Raw genomic sequence first — 25,457 nt, forward strand, 5'->3', positions numbered from 1 at the left:
TTTCTGCGTCAAATTGAACTTGGGGAAAAATTAACAAGAGTGAAAAAGAAATGACCGCTGTGGTGCCGGACGCCCCTGCGCAGCTCTGAACGGACACGCTGCTCAGGGCTCCGGCCACGGTCCCTCAGCGGACGCGCCTGCAGTCTCTGCTCTGGGCACGTGTGTGCGTGTGTGTGCGTGTGCACACACGTGCCTGGGCGTGTGGGGGGTGGGGTGGGGGAGCCCTGGGTGTGCAGGGCAATGGGGGGGGGCCAGCCACAGGTGGGGCTCCCGGGGCTGCAGGACAGCTCCCCGCGGGCGCAGGGGCGACAACCGGACGCAGGGCTCCGGAGGGCAGAACTGGCCTGGTCTCCTGGCTAAAGCCCCACTCTGGGCAGGGCTGGGGACTGGGGGCTCCGTGGAGCATCTGCCTTTAGAGGCGTCTGTCCCCTGGCCCGCCCGCGGTCCTGCCTCCATCTTCAGAGCCAGCGGCCCGGTGTCGGCCCACCTCTGCCAGACCCTGACCCTCCGGCCCCAGCTGCAGCGGCCCCGGGGCCCCAGCGGGCGCACCGCGTGTGGACGAGCACGGAGTCCTGGTACAGCCGGTCATACATGCAGATCTTCAGGTCCACGTCGGGCTTCGGCACCCAGACGGGCACGTCAACGGCAACGCCGACGACTCTGAAATGCAACTGAACTTGAACAAGTAAATGCGACAGCACGCTTCCACCAGCTGAAGCGGGTGACGCTGCTGAGTGCAAACGCAGAACCCGGTAGCAGGGTCTCTATAACGCTCAAAAGTACTAGAAGGTTAATAATTAAACTAGCCATGTTTTGGGGATCCATGGCCCTTCTCACATCATATGATAATAAGCAATCCTTTTGACTTTCAGAAAATTGAGGTGGGGGGGCATGCCCAGAGCACGCAGAAGCTCCTGGGCTAGGGATCGAACCCAAACCAAAGCAGTGAAAATGTCAGGTCCTTAACCCCATGAGCCACCAGGGAACTCCAACAATTTTTAAACATAAAAAGATAGGATGATATAATGGACTGTCAGGTACCCAATGTGCAGCGTCATAAGTAGCAACATTTTTTAGCAGTTTAAGAAAATCCTTTTACTATAGAATCATGTGTCACACAGAGAGTGCACATGGCATAAATCTTCACGGCTGATCCAAACAAGCCCAGGGCTCTTGAAGGCCCAGGAGAGAGGTGCTTCTCCCCACCTCCGATGCTGGCATTGGCTTCCTGCAGTCAAATTCTGAGGCCTGGGTCCCGGGGCCCTGAGATTCATGGGTGTCCTGCAGGGGAGTTTGTGCGCAGCAGCCCCTCAGGCGGGGCCAGTGACTGCTGGTCCACACGACAGGGCCGGGGCTTCCCTTACGGTGACCGTACAGCACACTGGCCGCCGGATGCTCGGCCACGGGGTTGACGAAACATACAACCCACTTCCGGGGCCGGAGACAAGACAGAAAAACCAGGAAGTTTGTCCAGCAAAACGGAGCTGCTGGCGAGTCAGGAGAGGCTCTGAGAAGCACGGCCACCTACTCGGAGGCTGCCCCACTGCCGAGAGGGGCACGGAGGCCGGGGCCAGCAGCCCCACTGTCCGGCCAGGCGAGGCGCGGACGGGATGCCGCGCGACTCAGCCGGTGGCAGACAGATCTGGGCTTGCAGGCGGACCGCCGTGCCATGGACGGGGTGGTGGCAAAGGAAGGCCCCTCTGCAGGGGGTGCAGCCAGGACAGGAAAGAAGGGCACAGACACCAAGGGTGTCCTCCCAGGAGACAGCGGGCAGCACCTCAGACCCTGGACTGGGGGATGGGGGGGGTCTCAGGAGAGTAGGCAGGGCAGGGAGTCCTGAGCCCTCGCACCCCAGGAGGCCGAGAGCCATAAAGGGGGCTCTGTGCCCCCACTCCAGTCGGGGGAGGTCAGAGGAAGGGGTGGCCGTCAAGGGTGCTCCCTGCCCCCACTCACTGACAGGGCTGCCAGGGCTGGCATGTCCTTGACCTGAGTCGGCCCCTGCCAGGCTGTCCTCTCCAGGGGCTCTTGGTCACCCAGTCCTGGCCCTCTGTCTGTCAGCTGCAGGGTCCCTGCGGGCAGTAGGAGGTCCCACGGGGCTCTGGGGGATGCCGCAGGTGTTGTGGGCACTCTGAGTGTTATACTACACTGGGGTACCACAGGATCTTGCCTGTTCCTTAAGAATTCTGCTGTAAAGAAATGACGGCCAATGGGACCTCATCAAACGGACAAGCTTTTGCATGGCAAAGGAAACCATGAAAAAACCAAAAAGACAACTTACAGAATGGGAGAAAATAGTTTCAAATGATGCAACAGACAAGGACTTAATCTCTAAAATATACAAACAACTTATACAACTCAACAGCAAAAAAGCCAACAAACCAATTGAAAAATGGGCAAAAGACCTGAATAGACATTTCTCCAAGGAAGATACACAGATGGCCAACAAGCACATGAAAAAATGCTCAACATCACTGATTATTAGAGAAATGCAGTCAAAACTACCATGAGATACCACCTCACACCAGTCAGAATGGCCATCATGAATATGTCCACAAGGAGTTCCCGTCGTGGCACAGCGGAAACGAATCCGACTAGGAACCTTGAGGTTGCAGGTTTGATCCCTGGCCTTGCTCAGTGGGTTAAGGATCTGGCATTTCTGTGGCTGTGGTGTAGGCCGGCGGCTGCAGCTCCAATTCGACCCCTAGCCTGGGAACCTCCATGTGCTGCAGGTGCGGCCCTAAAAAGCCAAAAAAAAAAAAAAAAGACGATTCCTCCGGAATCCCCGGCCCTGGCAGACCCACTCCTATGTGGGCAACAGAGCAGAGTCCCAACCAGAGGGAGCTGTGGGGAGCACAAACGCACGCCACGGTCACCCCTGGACAGAGACAGCCGCCAGCCCGGCGTCAGGTCAGACCTCCTAGCGAGTGGGGCAGGGCGGGCGGCCCTAGTGATGCTACTGGCAGTTGAGGAAAACCGAGCTGTTAGGGCCAAGAAGGGGGTACGTTAAAGGGCCCAACAGCTTTCTGCTCTGCCGTGAGGAAGGGTTGGCGGCGAGGCCTCCTGCTGGGGGTACCTCCTCTGCACATGAGACTCCCGTGGGGTTCGAGGGGTGGGAAGGAGGGCGTTGTTCATGGACTGGAAAGTAGATTTTCCAAACAGCAGAGAGCAAAGGAACAAGAGCAGCTTGATCAAACCCACGAACCGGAGCTCCTGCTATGGGCCAGGGGGTCAAGAATCTGACTGCAGCAGCTCAGGTGGCTGTGGAGGTGTGGGTTCAAGCCCCAGCCTGGCACGGTGAGTCACAGGAGCTGCCATTGCCGCAGCTGTGGTGTAGGTTCCAGCTGTGGCTTGGATCCAATCCCTGGCCTGGGAATTTCCACATGCTGTGGGTGTGGTCCTAATATTAATAAAAAAGGAAATAAAGGAAACAGTATCATACAACGAACGCTAGACAAAACTAAAGGAAATGGTAAAACGAAGTATGCCAATGCTGAGCCGTGGGATCGGAGCGGATTCGCCACTGGGGGCGGACGGCGTCAGTCTGGGTGGACAGAGCCTCACCCCTTAAAAGACACAGAGTCACCGCAGAGGAAGGGTGTGCGTGGGGGACGGGGCCTGAGGCGAAGGCGAAGCAGAGGAAAGCAGGTGTGGCCTGTGGGACCGCAAACTGGTGCAACCGCTGTGGGACAGTATGGAGATGCCGTAAAAACTAAAAACAGAGCTAGCAGACGGTCCGGCAATTCCACTTCTGGGTATATATCCAAAGAAAACAAAGACACTAATCTGTTTCGTGTTATTAAATAATTAATAAACTCATAAATAGGGAGTTTTTGAGTTTCCATCGTGGCTCAGTGCAAACGCAGTGCCACCTGACTAGCACCCATGAGGACGCAGGTTCAATCCCTGGCCTCGCTTGGTGGGTTAAGGATCTGGCATGGCCATAAGCTGTGGTGTAGGTGGTAGATGTGGCTCGGATCTTGTGTTGTTAGTCAGGTTTATGACCACTGAGCCACGATGGGAACCCCAAAAGAATGGAATTTTGCCATTCGAAGCAGCATGGATGGACTTGGAGGGTACCATGCTTAGTGAAATAAGTCAGACAAAGACAAATACTGTATGTCATCATTTGTATGGAGAATCGAGAAAATAAGACAACTGCATGTATATAAGGAAACAGAGGCAGACTCACAGACCACACTAGTGGTTACTGGTGGGGAGAAGGGGGGGCAGATGGGGGAGGGGATGGAGAGGTACAAACTCTCACGTATAAAATAGATAAGTGAGGAGTTCCCGTCGCGGCGCAGTGGAAACGAATCCAACTAGGAACCATGAGGTCATGGGTTCGATCCCTGGCCTTGCTCAGTGGGTTAAGGATCCGGCATTGCCGTGAGCTGTGGTGTAGGTCGCAGACGCTGCTCGGATCCCGCGCTGCTGTGGCTCTGGCATAGGCCGATGGCTACAGCTCCGATTAGACCCCTAGCCTGGGAACCATATGCCGCGGGAGCGGCCCAAGAAATGGCAAAAAGACAAAAAAAAAATAGATAAGTGACAGGGAGATACTGTACAGCACAGGGAGATACTGCCATTAATTTATAGTAACTTTAAACGGAGTATAACCTATAGAAATTTTGAAGTCATTATGGTGAACACCCGAAACTGAAAAAAAAAAGAACACAGCATCCCAGTAAGAAAGGATGTGTGATAGGAACTGGCAAGTGACTTGGAAAAACCACAGGGGGCATGAATCACGTGATGTGGGAACATGGAGCAAGTGTACTGAAGGGCTGTAAGCAGGCTGGCTGAAATACTCAGTTACATTATAAAACTCGTCTAGCCTGTGGTCACAAAGGCACCTTTAAAGATTAAGAGGAGTTTGCAGATCCTCTTCTCTGAGCGTAATTCAACCAACAAACTGACAAATAAAGATGCCAAAAGGAACGATAAATTTAACCACTGGGAAATTAAGACATTTCTAGTGATTAAAGGCAAAGGCTGTGTGCGCGTGGTGCCCATGTGCGCACGTATGTGTATGTGGGTGTGCATGCATGTGGGTGCAGTGTGTACACGTGTGTGCACAAATGAGCACACATACAGCATGTACACTGTGTATACATGTGTGCACGTGCCCCTGTGCATACATGTGCATGAATGTGTGCATGTGTGCAGACTGTACTGCGTGTATCTGTTACGTGAGCACGTGTGCACATGTACAGCATGCACACAGTGTATCTTTGTACATGTGTGCACGTGTATACATGTGTGTGCCCATTCATGCATGTGTGTATATGAGTGTGCATCCATGTGTGCAGACATGCGTGTGCATGTATGTGTACTCGGAGCATACACGGGCATATATGTGTACAGCACGTACACACAGCACGTATGTATAAGCATGCGTGTATCGTGTGCACGTGTGTGCCCATGTATGCGCACACACATGTGTGCATGTACACACGTGTTGGCTACGGTGCCTGCTGTGTGTGCCACCAACTAGGCATGCATGCATGGGCAGTGGGGGCAGTGGCCTCACGTGGTCGTCATGGGCGAGATAGGTGGAAGTTGGGGGCCCGGGGCCCAGGGAGCAGGATACTCACCGTTGGGCACTGCTGATTCTGAAACACGACCTTAACCCTGCTGTGGGCTGTCCCCGGGACTAGGGGGGTGAAGATGACCGGCACTCTGATGGAGCCGAAGGGGGCGATCTCCCCCTCTGTCATCTGCACGGGAGAGACGGGCAGGGCCCGGCAGCCTTGAATTCCTGTCAAGGTGACTCCCAGGGGCACAGCTGGGTGGCTGCGAGGGTGAGTGGTGGTGGGACTCGGGGCCCAGCCCGAGACCGGCGTGTGCACTGGCTCTCCTCCATGACCTGGCCTTTGCAGGAGCACATGCGCACAGGTGCACATCCCCTCGGCCCTCCAGCCCGGCTCAGGAGGCCCCCCCGTCGGCCTCAGCTTGGTACGGGGCTGGCCGAGCCAGCTGACAGCTCAGCTAGCGTGGTCTGGCTCTGGGCAGATGGCAGGTAGGCTGCGGGGGAAGGTGGGCCCCTGCTGACCTCTCCCAGACAGAACTCCGTCTGTTCCTTGCTGGGAGGTGTGGTCACGGTCTCCGATTCTGGAAGAGAAGGGGCTCCAGATGTGAGGGCTGCCAGGCAGGGCAGCTCTGCCAGGCCCAGGATCCTGGGAGGTTCGGACACCCCAACCTGTCCTCCAGGAGCCGTGAAGCCAGGGTGCCATCTGGGTCCCTCCCTTCCAGACCCTGTGCTGTTCGGGGTCCCAACCGCAGCACCCCTGCACGTGCGGCTCACCCCAACGACGCCTCCTTCTGTCAGCCCACCCCTTCCTGGTCAGTGAAGGCCTTCCCCGGAGGGCACCCCAGGGCCTGCACCCTGCCTCTGGCCTGGGTCTGCAAGGAGAGGCTCCCAGAAGCACGAGAGGGACAGAGCAGAGCGTGGACTCGCTCCAGGCCTGGGTGGGGGTGGGCCTGATGCACGAACAGCCCGGCTCCTGCACAGGAGGCTGGGACTGCAGCCTGGGCTCCCATGGATGTGCCTCGCCCTGCTGCCACCACCCCACCCCTGTGGCCACCTCCTGGCATGAGGCCCCAGGAGCCTAACGCGGGGTGGGGGAAGGCATCTCCTAGGGACCCGCCATGGCCAGAGGGCTGCTAAGTCCTGTAGATTTATTTTATTTTATTTTATTATTTGTCTTTTTGCCTTTTCTAGGGCCGCTCCCGTGGCACATGGAGATTCCCAGGCTAGGGGTCGAAACGGAGCTGTAGCTGCCGGCCTACACCATAGCCACAGCAACGCTGGATCCTTAACCCACTGAGCAAGGCCAGGGATCAAACCCGTGACCTCATGGTTCCTAGTTGGATTCATTAACCACTGCGCCATGACGAGAACTCCAAAGTCCTGTAGATTTAAAACACCACCATCTTGCAGGGCTGCCACGAAACCCTTGTGACTGGCCGTGCTCAGAAAGGAACAAAGGGAGAACGCCCACCGTCCACATGCGTGGCCAGCGAGGCTGAGCAACTAAATGCCTTGCGGGATGCACCTTATACAGAAAGGGGGGGGGGGGACTCCAGCCGTTTCCAGGGACGCAGGGGATGGGACAGTCACGGAGGCAAGGAGAGGCGGAGGATGAGCCAGCTGGGAGTGTCGCCTCCATCCTCCCATCGGGGGAGCCCCCGACCCCTCCCTCCCTCTCTCCCTCCCTCTCTCCCTCCCTCAGCGGCAGCTGCATCCCGAGGGCAGGCTCCTTCAACGTCTCAGCAAGGGCCCAGAGCAAACTCCCCGTGGCCAGCCCAGTGGTCCGCAGCTGGGGCGGTCCCTTAAGTCTTCCATTAGCTTAACTGAACGCCAACGTCAGTAGCTCCATAACCAGGACGTGTCTGAACGTATGAGGGTGTATGACGACTTTCTTATTTACTTAAACCAGAGCCCTGGCAACTTCTGCTCTGCCCAGCCCTCTGGCACCACGTGGGCATCAGAGTATCGCCAGAGGCAGCGGGCCCTGGAGCAGCTCTGGGTCGCTGGGCCCTGGGGGCCCCCCTCCTGCCCCCAGCCCGGCCCAGCACAGGCACACGGTTGGGCACACGGCCAGGCACTGGCACAGGGCCGGGCGGGCCCAGCTCACCTGGGGGCCGGCCCTCCCCCTGCTTCCGGGCGTCCAGCCCCTGGGACTCCCTCTGGCTCGGCGCCTCGGGCAGGGAGGACTCATTGCCTTCCATCCGCTGCTCAGAAACACTGGTGGCGACTTTATCACAAAACCTTTTCTCTTCGCAAGTGAAGAGACTGCTCTGAAAAACAAAAGGTGACACGTTTACTGGAAGTTTCCATCTGCCTTTCCCGCCAACTGTCCAGACCCCATCCCAGCAGGGTCTACACGAAAGCCCGGCCTGACTTGGGCTGGGGGCTCCCCATCTCTTTGTGTGGGGCCGCCAGGCCACAGCAGCCACTCCCCCAGGGGCTGGGGGCTCCTCCAGGGTGCCCGGGCCCCCTCCTTGCCCAGCCCAGACCCCTGCGGGTCTGGCTCCCTTTCTGGAGGCCTCTGACCCCTGTCCTCTCCCGGAGCTCACAGCAGACCAACCGGGTGCTTGCCATGTGCAAGGCAGGGGCCATAGGGGGCCACACAGGGCACTGCCCCGATGGAGCGCCCGTCCAGCCAGACAGACGTCCAGCAGGAGACAGGGCCAGTGCCTGTGGACAGTCCTGAGGGACGTGTCCTCCCCCCAAGGCCAGCCCCCTAGCCCCCTCCTCACCTGCCATCCCCGTGGCTCTGCTGCCGGTTCTCAGCCCACCCCCAGTTCTGCGGCAGCAGCCGGCCCAGGCTCCTCAGGGAGACCTGTCCAGGGCTTTGCTGAGACCCCTTAATGCAGCGGACAGACAGACTCGGGCTCCTCGTGGGAAAGATTCAACTAATTGGACAAAAAGCCAAAGTTTCTGACTCCTGCCCTCACCCCCAAGTGACCCCCAGCCAGGGTCTCCTGGGTGTGTGGGAGGTTGTCTCCAAGGATGGGCCCCACCCAGGTCGCTCTGAGGCTGCCCCCATTTGCTTGGCCGCATAGGAGCACAAACTTCCTGCGAAGACCCAACGCACGCCCTGGGCATGGAGCAGGGCGGGCAGGTTTGCTGTCCCCACGCTGGGGTTCAGGGCCTGGGCACCTGGCCAACGCATGTGTGACAGGGACAGGGTCCTGCGGCCCCTGGGTGTGCCTCATGGGGACCCATCTCTTCTCCGGGGACTGACCGGAGGACGCCCTGCCCCTGCCAACAGGCTCCTCTGAGTCGTGGCCGATTTCCACGCGCGGGATGGCGTCTTGGGTGGGAGACGCCCGGGCGCTGCCGGGAGCAGAGCCTGCAACTCACTCTTTTCAGGATCGAATGGGAGGCGTCCATCTCGCAGGACTCTGAGGCCAGGAGGAACTTGAACCTGGTGCCCAACCCCCCGGCGTTGGTCAGTGTGATGGTCCGGGACGCAGTCTCGCCCACCACGTAGCTGCCGAAGTCGATGAGCTGCTTGTCAAGGGACAGCTGCCGGAAGACCCGAGGAGACGGGGTGACCACGCCAGGCTTGCACGAAGGTTCCCCCCGCCCCTGGCCCTGCAGCCCTGAGGGGGCCCCGGAGCTCTGGCCCCATCCCCGCGCTCAGGGTGTGGCTCCGCGGGGGAGAGGCAGGGCCTCTGTGCAATCAGGATCACATCCCAGGAATCAGAGGTTCGTGAATCGATCACGACCATTCGGGAGCAGCTGCGTCCAGTTTTTAAAAAGTCAGGTCCACTAAAAAGAAATGAGCTATCAAGCCATCAAAGGACATGCAGGAACCTTAGATGCGGAAGGCCAAGGGGAAGGAGCCAGTCTGAAAAGGCTGCGAACTGCAGGACTCCAGCTCCATGAGCTGTTCATTGACTGGAAAGGGCACAGCTCAGGGATAACTGAAAGATCCATGGTTATGTATTAACAAAAGACTCAACACAGCCGGAAGGTAGAACAATCATAAACCCAGTGGCAGATCCCCAACACCCGTGAAGCAAAAACAGATGGAATTGAAGGGAGAAAGACGATTCTACACCCTTCCTCTGGCGATAACCCACAGACCAACCAGACAGAAGAGAAGGAAGCGGGGCACCGACGCAGTGCACTTAACTCCTGCGCCCTAAAGTCCACAGAGCCCCCGCCCATCGGCAGCACCCGCATTACTCTCAAGTGCACCCAGGACACCTTCCAGGGTAGACTACATGTTAGGCCACAGGTTAAGTGTCGGTACAGGATCTGATCCCTGGCCTAGGAACTCCACAGGCCTCGGGGTGGCCAAAAAAGAGAAAAAAAAGAGAGAGAGAGAGAAGGAAATTACAGGGAGTTTCTGCCATGGGGAAGTGGGTTAAGCATCTGACTGCAGTGGCTTGGGTCGCTGTGGAGGTGCGGGTTTGGCCCCTGGCCCAGTGCAGTGGGTTAAAGGGTCTGGTATTGCTGCAGCTGTGGCATGGGTCAAAGCTGAGGCCCAGATTCATCCCTAGCCTGGGAAATTCCATATGCTGTGGGTGCAAGCATTAAAGAAAAAGAAAATGAAAAAGAAAACTACAGACAAATATCCTTTATAAATATTGATGCAAAAATATTAGCAAACAGAATTTAGCAGCATATTAAAAGGGTCATATGTGATGACCAACTGAGATTTCTTCCTGGAATGCAAGGATGGTTGAATGCAGAAACATCAATCAATGCAATATATCACATCAGCAAAATAAAGGGGAAAAAACCCACATGATTATTTCAATTGATGCAGAAAAAGCATCTGACAAATTCAATAGCCTTTTATGATGAAAACAATCAATAAAATAGGACTAGAAGGATGCTACCGCTTCATCATAAAAGCCACATATGAAAACCCCACAGCAAACAGTACTCAGCAGTAAAATACCGAAAGCTTTTGTCATTACGAAAAAGGCAAGGATGCTTGCTTTCACCACTTATAGACAACACAGCACTAGAAATTCTAGCCAGAGCAACTAGCCAAGAAAAAAAAGCATCCAAATTGGAAAGGAAGAAGTAAAATCATCACTGTTTGCAGATGATGTAATCTTACAAGTAGAAAATTCTCAGAATGCCACAAAAAAGCTGTGAGACCTGACAAAGGAGTTCCATGAAGCAGCAAGATACAAAGTCAACACATAAAAATCAGTTGCACTTCTGTATATGAACAATGAAGGATCTAAAAGGAAATGACAAAAACAGTTCCATATACGATGGCGTCAAAAGAATTAAATTCTTTGGAGTTATCTCAGTCAAGGAGAGAAAAGACTTGCACAATTAAAAACTACAAAACATTGTTGAAAGATGATATAAAAAAAATGGAAACATATCCCATATTCATGGATTAGAAGACGTAATATTGTTAAGAAATCAAATTACTCAGAGTAATTTACAGATTCAATGCAATCGCCATCACAATTCAAATGACTTTTTTTTTTTTTACAAAAGTAGAAAAATCCATTCTAATATCCATATAGAATCTCAAGGGACCCAGAATAGCCAAAACAATTTTGAAAAGGAAGAATAAAACTGGAGAAATTTCTCTTTGTGATTTCAAAACTTACTGCAAAGCTACAGTAATTAAAAGAGGGTAGTGTTGGCATAAAAACAGACAAATGGACCAATAGGGTACAGTAGACAGCCCAGAATAAACCCTCGCATATATGGTCAAATAATTTTTGAAAATGGGGACAAGACCATTCAATGTGGGGAAAGACAGTCTTTTCAACAAATGGTGCTGGGAAACCCACATGCAAAACAATGAAGTTGGACCCTTACCTCACACCATATACAAAAGTTAACACAAAATGGGTCAAGGACCTAAATGGAAGACCTGAAACAATAAAATCCTTAGAAGAAAACAAAGGACAAAATCTTCATGGCACTGAAGATTTGGCAGTGATTTCTGAGATACGACACCAAAGGCACAGACAACAAAAGAAAAATGGACAAAGTGGACCTCACGGAAACTGAAAAGGGTTTTACATCAAAGGACATCATGGAGGGAATTCTCCTGTGATGCAGCGGGTTAAGGATCTGGTGTTGTCACTGCTGTGGCTCTGGTGATGGCTGTGCCACAGATTCAATCCCTGGCCTGGAACTTCTGCACTGCGGGTGGAGTCAAAAAAGAAAAAAAAAAAAAAGACATTTTCTATAGAACAAAATGACAACCCACAAAATGGGAGAAAATATTTGTAAATCATATGTCTGATAAAGGGTTAATATCCAGAATACACAGAGAACTACTAAAATTCAACAATAGCCACACCACCCCCCCCAACCAACAACCAAATTCAAGATGGGCAAAGAGGAGTTCCCGTCGTGGCACAGTGGTTAACGAATCCGACTAGGAACCATGAGGTTGCGGGTTTGGTCCCTGCCCTTGCTCAGTGGGTTAACGATCCGGCGTTGCCATGAGCTGTGGTGTAGGTTGCAGACGCGGCTTGGATCCCGCGTTGCTATGGCTCTGGTGTAGGGCGGTGGCTACAGCTCCGATTGGACCCCTAGCCTGGGAACCTCCATATGTCGTGGGAGCGGCCCAAGAAATAGCAACAACAACAACAACAACAACAACAAAGATGGGCAAAGAACTCAAGAGGCATTTCTCTAAAGAAGACATACACAGGGCCAGCAAGCACATGAAAAGATGCTCCCCCTCACTAGGCACTAGGGAAACACAAAACTACAATGAGACATCACCTCATACCCATCAGGACGACTTCCGTCAAAAAACAGAAAGCGACAAGTGGGTGAAGATGTGGAGAAGCTGGGGCATGTCCCGTCGGTGGGAATGTAAAAGGGTGCAGCGGCTGTGCAAGACACCAGGGTGGTCCCTCAAGAAATTAAAGCCGGAACTACTGTAATCGGGGCTCCTCCCCCACTGTCACATCCCCTCCCCCTTCCCCAGGGGACCGAAGGGAGCAGAACACTTTTTTCCTCCCCTCCTTCATCTTTCTCTTTTTCTTATTTATAAGCCAGACATAAAGGCTAGGAACATACAGAAAAACTAGAACGTGACCACGCAGCCCAGGGGAAGGCTCGGAAAAGACCAGGGAAGGCGGTGAGGGCACATCTGAGGCCGAAGCTCAGCACAGGGAGCTGACGGCAACAACGAACACAAACAGGGAGCTCCCGACGTGGCTCAGCAGGTCAAGAGCCCAGCGAGTGTTCACAAGGATGCAGGTTTGATTCCTGGTCTCTCTCAGTGGGTTAAGGATCCGGTGTTGCTGAAAGCTGTGGCGCAGGTCACAGATGCAGCTCTGATTCAGCCCCTAGTTTGGGAACTTTCTATGCCACAGGTGCAACCCTTTAAAAAGAAAAAGAAAAACCAAAACCAAAACCAGACAGAAACAATACCAAAACACAGCAAATCCTGGGGAAGGGGAAAATCTGATTTCCAGAGCTACCACATTATTAGATTCAAATATCCAGCGTTCCACGGTCATACAAAGAACCAGAAAGCATCGTTCATTGAAGGGAAAAAATAAACCACTAGAAACAGTCCCTCAAAGAAACTTGACTGCAGGTCTACTTGACAAAGACTTTAACACAAGAACTAAACGAGGACGTAAAGAAAGTCTAGACAATGACACGTGAACAAAATGGAAATATCCTCAAAGAGACAGAAAACCTGAAAAGAAACCAAAAATATCCCGGACAGAAAAGTACAGCAACTGACACGAGGACAGGGGACAGGGGACAGTCAGCGAGCCTGACGATGAAACGACGGGAATCATCGAGGCCGAGGAACCAAGGAAAAGCCCTGACGAAACAGGATCAGCACCTGGGGCCTGCGGCGCAGCCCCTGAGAACCAATACACGCATCCTGGGCGCCCCGGGAGGAGGAGAACCAAGGGCAGAGAGAATATTCAACACCTGGTCTGGGAACTGAGCTCCCGCATCAAGCTGCTGCCACATCAAGCCGCTGCACGATGCAGAAAAGAAAAAACCCAAAACAAGGAAACCTGCACTTCTCAAAAGTGAGAAAGACATCAAGATGTTCCCAGATAAATAAGAGCCACGAGACTTCATCTGCACTGGAGGTGCCTGCAGGCCACACTCAGGTGTGGCCTGCAGGTGAGATGAAGGGCAGCAGACAGACGGTAACTGGAAGCTTCAGGGGGACACGAAGGTCTCAGCAGAGGGAAACGGGCAGTTATGAGAGCGGCTATCAGGAGCGGTGGTTACAACTGTACTTTTAGCATCCTGTGCCTCCCGCTGGATTTAAGACACCCATACTTTTTTGTGTGTGTCTTTTTAGGGCCGCACCTGCAACATATGGAGGTGCCCAGACCAGGGGCTGAATTGGAGCTGCAGCTGCCGGCCTACACCACAGCCTCAGCAACGTGGGATCTAAGCCGTGTCTGCGACCTACACGACAGCTCACAGCAATGCCAGATCCTTAACTCACTGAGCGAGGCCAACGATCAAACCCACGTCCTCATGAATACCAGTCAGATTCGTTACCGCTGAGCCATGACGGGAACTCTGAGACACTCATATATTTTTTTAGAAAGCAATTATTAGTCTAAAAGCTAGCATTATTGTAATTTTGGTTTTTAACTCCATATTTTGTTTTTTATGTAACATAAAAGACTAATGCGTTCAAAATTTTTAGTTTCTATTATTGGACACAGAAGTTAAACAAATGTAATTCTGTGACACCAACAATTAAGCCAAGTGGGGGCGAAGCTATAAAGGAGCAGAGTTTTCATAAGCTACTGAAGTTACGCTGATAGAATCCGAACCAGCCTGTTACAACTTAGGATGTTAAATGCAGCCCCATGGTAAAACCACAAGGAATATCAAGAACACACATATAAAAGGAGAGGAGAGGCTAAACCTCTCACTAAAATTAGACGTCAGTGCAGGAAATAAGAGACGAAAGCGCTGCAGGGCAATGAAGACGACAGCAACGCCTCTGCGTGGATCAGCCTTAAAAGGAAGGACGTTCTGACACAGGCCACAGGCGGGGGGACCTCGAGGGCGCTGTGCTCAGGGAAATGAGCCAGACACAAAAGGAAAAATCCGGGCGATCCCACTTACATAAGGTACTTAGAGTCATCCAATTTGCAGAGACAGAAAGCAGAAGGGGGTTGCCAGGGGCTGGGGGAGGCAGGGAATTCGTGTTTAATGGGGACAGCGTTTCAGTTTTGCAAAAGGACGAGCCCTGAGATGGATGCGGTGGTGGCTGCACAGCCACCTGACTGCATTTAACGCCCTGAGCTGTGCACCTCAAAGTGGTTCATCTGGTTCATTCGCTGCTGTGGGTGTTTTCCCCACAGTTACAGCCTGAAAAGAGAGAGACTTATAATAACACCATCAAACGCGATGCGAGGCTCCACGGCATCCCAGCTGGAGAAATCCCCGCTCAAGAAGGTGGTGGGGACACTGGCGTGTGGACCACGTGACAGGCGACAAGGGAGAGTGTGCTCAACGACTAGCATGGGGTTACCAGCGGTTCTCGAGGCTGCACCCCCTCTTTGGCCGGGCCGTCAGTGCTGCACTAGACGGGGGAGCCTCTCTCCCTGCCCCACTGACGGAGGGCTCTGCCCGTGGCCTGTCAGACGTGACACGAGAGAAGGCCCGACACGTGCCCGAGGATTCCAGGGGAGGCTGGAGCCCAGCTTGGATCAGCCAAACCACCGCTCAGCTGCACACGCGTGACCGAGAGACAAAACGAGTGTAGCTGCGGTCACGGCTGAATCTAGGAACCATTTGTTACACGGCATCGTGTGGTGACCACAGACAGGAGAGACGATGCTGGGGTGGCTTCCGTAGGAGAATTTCCTTATTTCTTTGGGACACATGTGCAGTTTTATAAGGATGGGTGTGGGGTGTCACGGTATTGCTCCTTCACTCAGAAGCAGCCAGCGGAAACAGACGCTAGATGAGCAGGTGTGCAAATGCAGGTGACAACCACATCCATGAGGGCTGCACAGGCACCCGCGTCCTATTCTTCCTGCTTTTCAGGAGTTTGAAATTTTCTTTCTTTTTTTTTTTTTTTTTAGGGCTGCACCTGCAGCATGTGGAAGTTTCTGGGCCAAGGGTCAAATCAGAGCTGCAGCAGCCTCATCTGTGACCTACACTGCAGATTCTAGTAATGCTGGCTCCTTAACCCACTGAGCAAGGACAGCGATCGAATCCATGTCCTCATGGATACTAGCTGTCAGGTTCTTAACCCACTAAGCCACAACGGGAACTCCTGCAATTTTTCTTAAGTTAAAAAAAAAAAATCAATTCTGTGCAGCCAAGGAAATTACCAACAAAATGAAAAGGCAACCTATGGAATAGGAGGAAATATTTGCAAATCATCTATCTGATGAGGAGTTAATATCCAAAACATATAAAGAATTCATACAACTGAATAAAAAGTAAACAATCTGATTTTAAAATGGGCAGAGGAATTGAAGAGACGTTTTTCCAAAGAAGACGCCCAGGTGGCCAAGAGGTTTGTGAAAAGATGCTCAACACCACGGGTCATCAGGCCGATGCAGTCGAACCTACCGTGAGGGATCCCCTGTCACCGCTGGAATGGCTATTGGCAGGAAGACAGAAGTAACAAGCGCTGGAGTCCCTGGTGGCCTAGCGGTAAGGATCTGGTGTTGTCATCACTGTGACTCAGGTTCCATCCCTGGCCCAGGAACTTCCACTTGCCATGGCCCAGCCAAAAAAAAAAGAAAGAAAGAAAGAAAGAAAGAAGGAAAAAGAAGTAACAAGTAACAGGTGTTGGCAGGTAGGATGGGGAGGAGAGGGAACTCTTGTGCCGCGTTGGTGGGAATGCTGCTGTCACAGCCACCAAGGAAAGCAGGACGGCGAGTCCTGTAAAAACCAGAAGCCGAATTACAACATGACCCAGCACGCCCCCTTCTGGGCATTTTCCCAAAGGCGTGAAATCTGTCTCCCGAAGAGCTGTCCGCACGCCCCTGTTCACTACAGCTGAGACACGAAGCGGCTTAAGTGCCTGTTGACGGACGAATGGATAAAGAAGATGTGGTGCATATAGAATGGAATATTACTCAGCCGTGAAAAGGAAACCTGGCCTCCATAACGTGGAGGACGTTATGCTAAGTGGAATAAGGCAGAGAAAAGATAGACACTGTATGGTCACCTTTATACATGGAGCCTAAAAACCCCAAACTCACAGATTCAAAAACCAGATTTGTGGATGCCAGAAGTGGGGGTGGGCAAATGGATGAAGAGGGTTGAAAAATTAAAGAACAGAGGGGGAGTTCCTGCTGTGGCACAGCAGAAACAAGTCTGACTAGGAACCGTGAGGTTGCAGGTTCGATCCCTGGCCTCCCTCAGTGGGTTAAGGATCCGGCATTGCCATGAGCTGTGGTGTGGGTCATAGACGTGGTTCGGATCTGGCGTCATCAGGGCCATTAGACCCCTAGCCTGGGAAACTCCATACGCCATGAGTGCATCAGGGAGACCCAGCGCCTCTGAGGTGAGCCCTGGGTCTCCTCCCACCGAGGGCCCCACAATCGGGGCTGCTCTCAGCACGGGCCACCCACCCCCGGGGCCTGCTCAGGCCTGACTCACCGAGCACTTCCTGGTGGAGCATTTCAGAGGCACAGAGAACCCGCCAGTCTGAGCCAGAAATGAGATGTTTCCCTCCAGATCTTTGTTGACCTAAAAAATAAAAAGCAACCCCCCAGCCCGTTTGCAACTTGACGCGGTGACACCTGACACAGTGACATGGGCCACGCCTGAACCCCTGCCACCGCGGGGGTCTCGCGCCCACCTCAGGAGGCTCCACGAGCCCCATTCAGGCTGCGGGCTCCTAGTGGGTAGCTCAGCCCAGCGCTGAGTGGGGTTCAAATACATTTTGGAAATAAAACAGCCAAACAGGGGCTGGGTGTGGCCCCTTCTGAGGTGCCCTGCGGGGGCAGCAGAGACCTGAATTCCACCACCGCCCTCTCAGGACAGTGAGGCAAACCCCTCTTCCACGGCTTGGTTTGGAGACCGACACTCACCACGGGCTTGAAGGTGACAAGCACCTCGCAGGACATGCCGGCAGACATGGGACCAGGTGGATCGAAGCTGCAGGACAACACAGGAGGTGAGCGCCCAGCAGGGAGGCAGCATTTGAGGAGACAAGGCCGAGAAATGTCCACCGTCGCTCACAAAACTGAGCCCTCAGCTCGGGAAGCACAGTGACCTCCGAGCAGGTCTAAGGAAGGTCAGGCCGCACCAGACACCTTGAGGAGGAGACGCAGGGCCCAAGAGTGGGGCGAGGAGGGCTGGACGGCCTGCAGAGCGCGGGCGGACAGAGAAGCGCCTACCCGCCCATCCGCCCCGGCGGGGGAAAGCAGAGCACAGAGGGTGACAGCCTCAAGAGTTGAGCGGAAATGCTGCCAACAGGACACTCTTGTTCCGGCTCGGGGAGCCGGCTTCAGGTGCCGGAGGCAACGGGACCACCCGAATCCAGCCTCTGCCGACAGGTCAGCAGAAGAACTAGCAAAGCACCAGGAAACCGCACACTGCCTGCGGGCCCAGAAGATGGGACAAATTGGCCGTGAACACGCAAGCCTCTGAGGCAAGAGAGAAGGGGATGGCACGACCTCCCCGAGACTGGCCGAGCCCAGGCTGTGGCACCTGAGGGAGGTCCCCCTGTGCGCACGGGGCAGGGCCCTGGGGCTGCAGCCCCCACGCACCTCCAGCACCCAGAGCTGGAAACTCAGAGACCCCGTGGGCCTCCAAACTGATGACCGAAACCAGGAAGCAGCAGAGGAGAAAAGACTTTTTTTTCTGGGCTGCGTCCCTGGGGTGGAACCCGCACCACGGCAGCGGCCAGAGCTGCCGCAGTGGCAATGCCGGATCCCTAACCCACTGCACCACCAGGGAGCTCCAGAAAAGACAGTCTTAACAGCAAAGGCAAATGCCCAGGAGCAGAAGGAGCGAGGGACCCTGCAGAAGACGCTGTGAAGGTTGTTGCGAGACAGCGAGGGAGACAGAAAATAGGGAAGAAGAAAGGGTGACAGCGACCAGAGAGGAAGCCACAGAACGAGAGGATCCAACTCAGGCGTCAGCGTGTCTCCGAGAAGGAAACTGGAAGTGGGAGCAGAGTCAAACCATGAAGTCAGAGTTCAAGTCCTCAGGCCCGAGATCAGAGACGGCGCTAATCTCCACCCCGAACAGGCCCAGAGCGGCCAAGCTCCAAACACCGGTGGGGAAAACCATTTGCTGGGGAGACAGAACAAGCTCAGCGCAGGAAAGGGGAGGCCCCCCTCCCCGAGGACCCCAGCTGAGGGCTTCAGGCCCAAAGTGAGGCTCAAGTTAAAAGGCCGAGGAGGGGGCTCGGCCGACCCGGCCCAGCCTACTCGATGCGGACGGAATCCCGCAGGCTCTCCTCCACGCCCGCCAGCCTGCAGTAGTTGATGGTATAGGTGGCATTGGTCAAGATGACTTTCTTCTTGTACTCTCTGCCCACGTCAAAGTCCTGCGCAAACCGGAGGAAAAGTTACTGCTTCGTTCCCGGCGGCGGCTTTGCGGCTCTGACAGTCCCGCCTGGGAGATGGCTGGATGGGACGCTCTAGTCTTGTCCTTGCTGTGCCCAGGGCAGGAAGCGGCCTCCGGGCACCAGCAGGCGGGAGGCCCCAGCAGCGCAGGTCCGGGGGCTGGTCCTCTGAAGGGCCGGGGAAGGTGCGACATCCCAGCCGCCCCCACCCCATCTGGTTAACGAGCCTGAGATGCCACCCGTCTCTCGGCCCGGCGGCCCCCGGGGCTGCTAAAAGGCCCCTCCCGAGAGACCCGGCCAGCAGAGGCCCGAGTGGCGGCTGCGCCCCAGGCCCACCTTGAAGTGGATGAGCTCGGGCTTGCTGTTGAAGGGCCTCCCTCTGAACTCGCGCCCGGACGCCACCTGCCTGTGGGGTGCCCCGCTGCGCAGGCACCGGATCGTGCGCGCCAGCAGGTCCTGGTCCGTCTTCGTCCCGCCCACGGGCTTCCGGCCCGCATCTGCCTGGGGCACCTGGGGTGGCACGGGGACAGTGGCGGCTCGGAGCCCCCCAAGGCGGGCGAGGCCTTCTCTGCACAGAACAGCCCAGAGCCAGAGCCACCAAGGCCACATGGAGGATGTGCGGGGGCCGCGGGGTTCCGCGAGGCTGGCAGAAGAGGAACGCGGGCCTGGGCGGAGCTGGCCAGGCCCCAGCTGATGCCCGGGACGGAACGGCCGAGGGAGCGTTCCAGATTTTTAAATCACGCCAAGAGAACATGTTTGGAAAGTTCTACAGGAAGCAACACTTTCTCAAGTGGACAAGAAGCTGCTTCCTGATCAGCTCGGCGACCTGGAGAGCGGGGGGGCAGGGCGGGGGCAGGCGGAGGCCTCGGGCGGGTACCTGGTGCGGGGAGGCCTCTTGGCTCCAGAGCCCTGGGATCTCCGGCCTCACCAGCGGCTCTTCCTGCCAGCCTGAGCTGCTGGGGTCCACCCGCACGGACTCGCTGGAGATGGCCGGCGCCAGCACGGTGGCTCGCGGGGATGGAAGACTGTCCTCCTGGGGGCCAGGACGGGAGAACGACAGCTTATGCAGAAAACGGGGCACACACGCGGGGAAGAGGAGAGCCCAGGCCTGGGGCCCCGCCCGGCGGACAGCCCGCCCGAGGCTTCCAGCTCTTCCCTCAGGGACCAGAGTGCATGGTTTGTCACTGTTTTAAACAAGCATCTTACACACCATGAGACCTCCCCAAGCCAGGAGTGCACGAACTACTCGAGTTCTTGGATGCCCCCCTCCCCTTCGCCGACCCTGAGCTGCTCTCAGGCCAGACGGGGCCTCCCTGTGGGCGGTCAGGCTGGAAGAAGGCCGTGGATGGAGCATCCGATGCTGCAGGCCCCACGGAGAGAAGAAGGCAGGTGCCCTGGGGAGGCGGGGAGGCCCCGGGCAGGGGACCAGAGGTGGGAGTGGGAGGAAGGGGCGAAGTGGCAGAAGCGGGCTGCCCGGAGGCTCAGCGTGAGGGATCTGCGCAGCACAGCAGGGGTCGGGGCACCCCGGGCAGAGTGGAGCCCCTGCAGGCGCCCCCAACGAAGGAGCCTGGGGTCTTGGCTAGAGCCAGTACCTGGGCTTTCAGGTTCCGGCGCACAGGGGCAGAAAGGGGTGCGTCCTGGGCTCGGGACAAGGCCCCGACGTCTCTACCCCACACCCTCAGGGACAGGTGAGCAGGTCACCTAGGTGGGCGATGTGTACAGAGCTGGCCCTCGGCGAGATGAGTGAGTGAAGGAGGACAGAGGCCTGTTTCCTGGGTGAAGAGGCAAGAGGGGGGACCAGCCAGACCGCCTGGCTCTGATGTCTGGGGACAGGTCAGGGGGCCTGAGCCAATCCTGCTCCAGGGGATGTGTGGCTGTGGGCTTCCCCACCTGCTGGCAACCCCAGGGGCTGCCTCCCAAGGAGGATGAGGGGCCAGACACCCGGGTCCTGTCTGCTTGCACCTGAGCCGTCACCGTCACTGGGAGAGGCCTGAGGCTGCCCGGAGTCCCTCAGGGAACTTCCCCCGAGCCTCGAACACGCACACCAGGGCTGGGGTTGCCTGGCCAGGGCAAGACAGCGCTGGGAGGCTGTGCACACTTCCTAGACTCGTGAGGAATGCGTGGCACAGGGCAGGGGGCATCCTGGGAGCGGGCGGGTGCCTGCGGTGATTCTGTGCCCTAGCTGGGCTGCCCGCCCCCTGGCCTCGTGTTTAGAGCAGCAGCTCACTCACCAGCGGTGGGCAGGAGGGGGGCGCAGTGCTCTTTCCGTCGCAGACCTCAGCCAGGTGGCTCCAGGTCTTGTCCCGCAGGCTTGGCCGGCCTGTGGTTTTGGGGGGTGCCTGCTTCTTTCTTGCGTGCTCCCCAGCCTCCTCTTTCAAGATCCGGCTCACGATCTCCTGCTTTCTGAGCTTCTGCTCCTGCTCGAAGGCACTGTGGGAAAACGCCGTCTCGCTGAGAGCCAGCTTCCCCCAGGACCCCGGGGCTGGGCCCACCAGCCCTGTCCCAGGAGCACGAGGCTCGCTGTCAGCCGGGCTCCTGTGGGGCAAGCTGGTCCTCGGAGAGCCTGGGCTCACGTGGGTGCAGACAGAGGGGGCCCAGGAGGGCAGCCGGACCAGAGACCCAGGGACTTGAATCCCCAGCCCAGCCCAGTGCCTACAGTAAGCCTTGACCCCATGAGCTGTCAGTCTCCTGCTGGGTGTTCCAGACTGGCCGGTGGGGGCACCTCAGCCAGGGCACAGACCAAGGTGACCTCAGGGCTGGCCACTCATTCATCCTCCATTCTCTCATTCGTTCCTGCTGCTCCGTGCTGGTGGCCCCTGTGTGCCGGGCCTGAGGAAGGGACCTGAGGTGGGCAGAGCCATCCCCAGCCCAGGGTGGGGGGCCAGGGTGAGGGGATGGCACAGGGGGCTGGGGGATGGCACGGGGTGGGATGGCACAGGGTGAGGGATGGCACAGGGGGCTGGTGCTCTTGGGGCACTGTGGCCCCTGATGGGTGTGCTGCCCCAGCGACAGGACCAGGAGGCCACACTGGGCAGATCCCAACAATGATGACAGGGAACCTTGGCAGGGACAGGTCCAGGATGACAAAGCCCCTTGTGTGTGGGGCTGGGAGGCGGGAGAGGCGTCAACTGACTCCTGCATCTTGGGGAGCCCCCTCCGGTGGGGGACCTGGGAAGCAGTGTGGGGGACCTCGCAGGCCCGGGGGCCTTGAGGGAAGACGGGGTGTGCTGTGGGCTGAGCCCTGAGCTCCAGCTTGGGGGAGACCAGACGGCGAGGCGCTGTGTTGGATGAGCGCAGGCCCCTGCAGCCGCCGGGTGGGAGGAGCGTGTCAGGAGGGACTGGCACGACTCACACACCCACAGGGGCTGAGCCAAGGGCCGGCGCTGAGGCCGGGAGAGGTCCCCGCGGGCCGGGGCTGGACAGCAGGCGTGAAGGGGGCGCTTGGTGGGAATGGGGGGGCCCGGGGAGAGGCAGCCTTGCCGATCGCGACAGACACACTCCCACCGCCCGGCTGCCGCCCCGCCCTCACCGGTTCTGCGCCTCCAGCTCCTGGCGCCGGCGCTGATGGCAAAGGTGCTTGAAAGCGTCCCCGCCGTGGGCCAGAATGGCCTCCCTCTCGGCCTGGGCCTTCTGTTCAGCCAGCTCCGCCTTGGCCCGGCCCCAGGCGTGAAACTGGCGGAGGGTTTCCTTGGGCACAGAGAACACGGAGGCTGCAGCATCAGCGGGTGCACCCACACTGTAGCCTGCGGGGCGGGGGAGGGATCACACCGGAGAGGCCTGCAGTGCACCTGCAGGAGCCCCCTGCCCCGCCCTAATGCCCCCAAGCGCCTGTGGGCAGAGCCCCGCTGTCTCCAGTCCAGTCCTGGCCTAACTGCCCCCTGGGCCTGGGGCCGGGAGCTGGTGTCCCTTGCCCAGGAAGGCCCAGGGCGCAGGCGTGCGGCCTCGCCACGCCCGGGTCCTGGGGCCTCACCCTCCCTCTCCCCAGTGCTGGCCCAGGGGCGGGGGATCCAGAGGGCGGGGCAGGGCAGGTCAGTGGCCTGCGGGTCCTGCCTGGATGGATATCCTGCCTGGACCGGCTCCCGAGGCTGTGGGGAGCCAGGAGGGGTCCGGGGCGGCTTCCGAGCGGGGCGCCTACCCGGCTGGCGGCAATGCTGTTCTTCAAGGCCAGCACCGCGTCCATGCGCCTCTGCACGTGCTCGCGGGACGCCAGCTCCGCCTTCCGCTCTCGCTCGCGGACCCTGGAGGGGCAGCCTGGTCACGCGGACGGGCAGCCACGGGGCTGGAGGAGCCCGGCCCGCTAAGGACATGGCTAAGCCGTGGCCGTTAGCGTGGGAGGGAGCTGCGCGGCCCCGAAGGCGCCAGGACCCCGCGAAACCTGTTCTCTAGACCGGAGGCACCTTCTGAACGCAGCAGCAGTGGCTCAAAACCAGAGACGCCCGTCTGGCCTTGGTGGACGACACGGCGATAAATACCAGAGGGTTTCCACACAAGGCAAGTGACCCACTCTGGCGGGTCTGCCCCCCACAGATGGCAGGAGGAGAGAGAGTCGACGCACCTTCCCAGGGAGGCCTTGAGGAACTTCACGGCCACGCGGTGGTTCTGCTGGGCGTCCGCCACCAGCTTCTGGTGCCTCAGTCCGAGCTCCCTCTGCAGGTGCATGGATTTCCTGCCGGGACGCGGGGCGGCGGGAGCGAAGCAGGGAGAGCACCCTCAGCGTAGGTGCTCGGGAGGGCTGCCCCGGGCCTCGGCAGGTGGGGCCGGCCCCGAGGGAGCGGCCGGGGCAGGGGAGTAAGGTCAGCGAGAGCGGGTTTAGCTGGGGAGCGGGCGGGCAAGGGGAGGACGTGGCGAGGCTGGGGGGCGGCGGGGCTGGCACCCACCGGACCCGCAGCAGCCGGTTCCTCTCTGCCTTCCCCGCGGCCTCTGTCTCCTGGCGCAGCTGCTTGGCCGTCTGCTCCCGGAGGCACCTCCTGGCGGCCGCAGCCTCCTCTCGCACCGACTTCCAGACGTCCTGCAGCTGTCTCTCCTGGGTCTCGAGGTGCCACATGGTGCTCCTTGCAAACAGGAGGCGCTTCTGCTTCAGTCGGCAAAGGGCTTGGCGGCCGGGGCACACCCTCCCCACCGCGTCCACCCCGGGATCCAGCGCCTGCACCCCCCCCCCCCCCCCGCTCTGTCCCTACTGCTCTGCTGGGCCTGGGCTGCCTCCCGGTGACATGGAAGCCCTGGCCCTGGGACGCGGTGACCATCCTGACGGCCGCCACACGCTTCATGCTCTGCTTCCATCAGCCTCTCATTTCCGCCGGGACAGCAGCTCCCAAGGCGGTTTTCTTCTGTTTGGCTGATGACCAAGCCCCCAGCACAGGTGCCTCGCCAGCAGCCCTCCAGTGGGAACAGTACCAGGTGCCCCTGGAGGAGGCCCTTGGGGACAGTGTGCGCCAGCAGCGCGGCCTGCCCTGCTCAGCCCACACTTGGGGGTCCCCGCTGACATCGCTGCGGACTGGGGTGCCCTTGAGCAGCAAGTCCCCGCTGGGATCTGTTTCAAGGGCGGGCTTCTAGTGGGCATGGCCGAGGGAGGGCTGGCAGGGGCAGCTCTGCGGACACCAGCAGGCCTGGAGGGGTGGCTTCTCTGCTGTTGGGGATGCCCTGTTCCTAAGGGAGCAGGGGCAGAAGGCCCTTTTCTGCCCGGCAGGGACCCCCTGAGCTGGGAGCTGAAGCTGATGGCTGGACCCAGAGAAAAGAGGGGTCACCGCGCCCACCGGGGGGGGGGGGACGATTTGGAAGGGAGGTCAGGCGGAGACCCTGCCCTGCCCAGCAGTGAAGCAAATGGACTGGGGAGCCCACAGGGGTGGAGGGGAAAGTGTCGGCCAGGGGCCAGAAAGCTTGTGTGAGCGGAGAAGCTGGGCCCACGGGGTAACAGGCTCCACTCTACGCGGGGCTGCTGGCAGAGGAGACGCACGGGGACCACGTGACGTGCATTCTCTTGCATGTAAATGCACGTTAAACAGGAAATGGGAAGTTCCCCTTATGGCTCAGTGGGTTAAGAATCCGACTAGTATCTGTGATGACGCGGGTTTGATCCTTGGCCTGGCTCAGTGGGTTAAGGATCTGGTGTTGCCGTGAGCTGTGGTGTAGGTCGCAGACGGGGCTCATATCCCGCATTGCTGTGGCTGTGGTGTAGGCTGGCAGCTGCAGCTCTGATTTGACCCCTAGCCTAGGAACCTTCATATGCTGCATATACGGCCCTAAAAAGAAAACAAAAAAACCAAAACCAAAACCAAAACAGAGAGCGAGAGAGAGCGCCAAGCGAGCAAAAAAGGAAATGGGCAGTCTGGCAGCAGCCACACCTGCAGGAAGAGGGGTGGGCGGGTGGGCTCGTGGGGCCAGGGCCACGAGGGGAGGGGTCTGGGCTGTGGGCAGCCTGGCAGCGTCAGCAGACTGGTACGTGGAGGGACGGAGAAATGAGTG

At 57.4% G+C, this 25,457-nt stretch overlaps 1 protein-coding gene across 2 annotated transcripts in view; it reads right to left on the reverse strand.

Annotated features, from left to right (window-relative positions):
- The window catches only part of CFAP74 (cilia and flagella associated protein 74), a 62,485-nt gene that overhangs the window by 19,123 nt on the left and 17,905 nt on the right, over positions 1-25,457 (reverse strand). For both annotated transcript variants that reach the window (XM_047791177.1, XM_047791176.1), the window contains exons 8-22: positions 23,873-24,046; positions 23,551-23,661; positions 23,131-23,233; positions 22,525-22,682; positions 21,227-21,425; positions 19,873-20,028; positions 19,332-19,505; positions 18,859-18,977; positions 17,512-17,578; positions 17,078-17,167; positions 8,870-9,034; positions 7,638-7,800; positions 6,053-6,111; positions 5,595-5,717; positions 550-671 (exon numbers count right to left, since the gene is read on the reverse strand). In XM_047791177.1, coding sequence (XP_047647133.1) covers positions 550-671; positions 5,595-5,717; positions 6,053-6,111; positions 7,638-7,800; positions 8,870-9,034; positions 17,078-17,167; positions 17,512-17,578; positions 18,859-18,977; positions 19,332-19,505; positions 19,873-20,028; positions 21,227-21,425; positions 22,525-22,682; positions 23,131-23,233; positions 23,551-23,661; positions 23,873-24,046 — 1,983 coding nt within the window. The remainder of the gene's footprint in view (positions 1-549; positions 672-5,594; positions 5,718-6,052; positions 6,112-7,637; positions 7,801-8,869; positions 9,035-17,077; positions 17,168-17,511; positions 17,579-18,858; positions 18,978-19,331; positions 19,506-19,872; positions 20,029-21,226; positions 21,426-22,524; positions 22,683-23,130; positions 23,234-23,550; positions 23,662-23,872; positions 24,047-25,457) is intronic.

This window comes from Phacochoerus africanus, chromosome 8, assembly GCF_016906955.1.
Source record: "Phacochoerus africanus isolate WHEZ1 chromosome 8, ROS_Pafr_v1, whole genome shotgun sequence".
Lineage (NCBI taxonomy): Eukaryota > Metazoa > Chordata > Mammalia > Artiodactyla > Suidae > Phacochoerus > Phacochoerus africanus.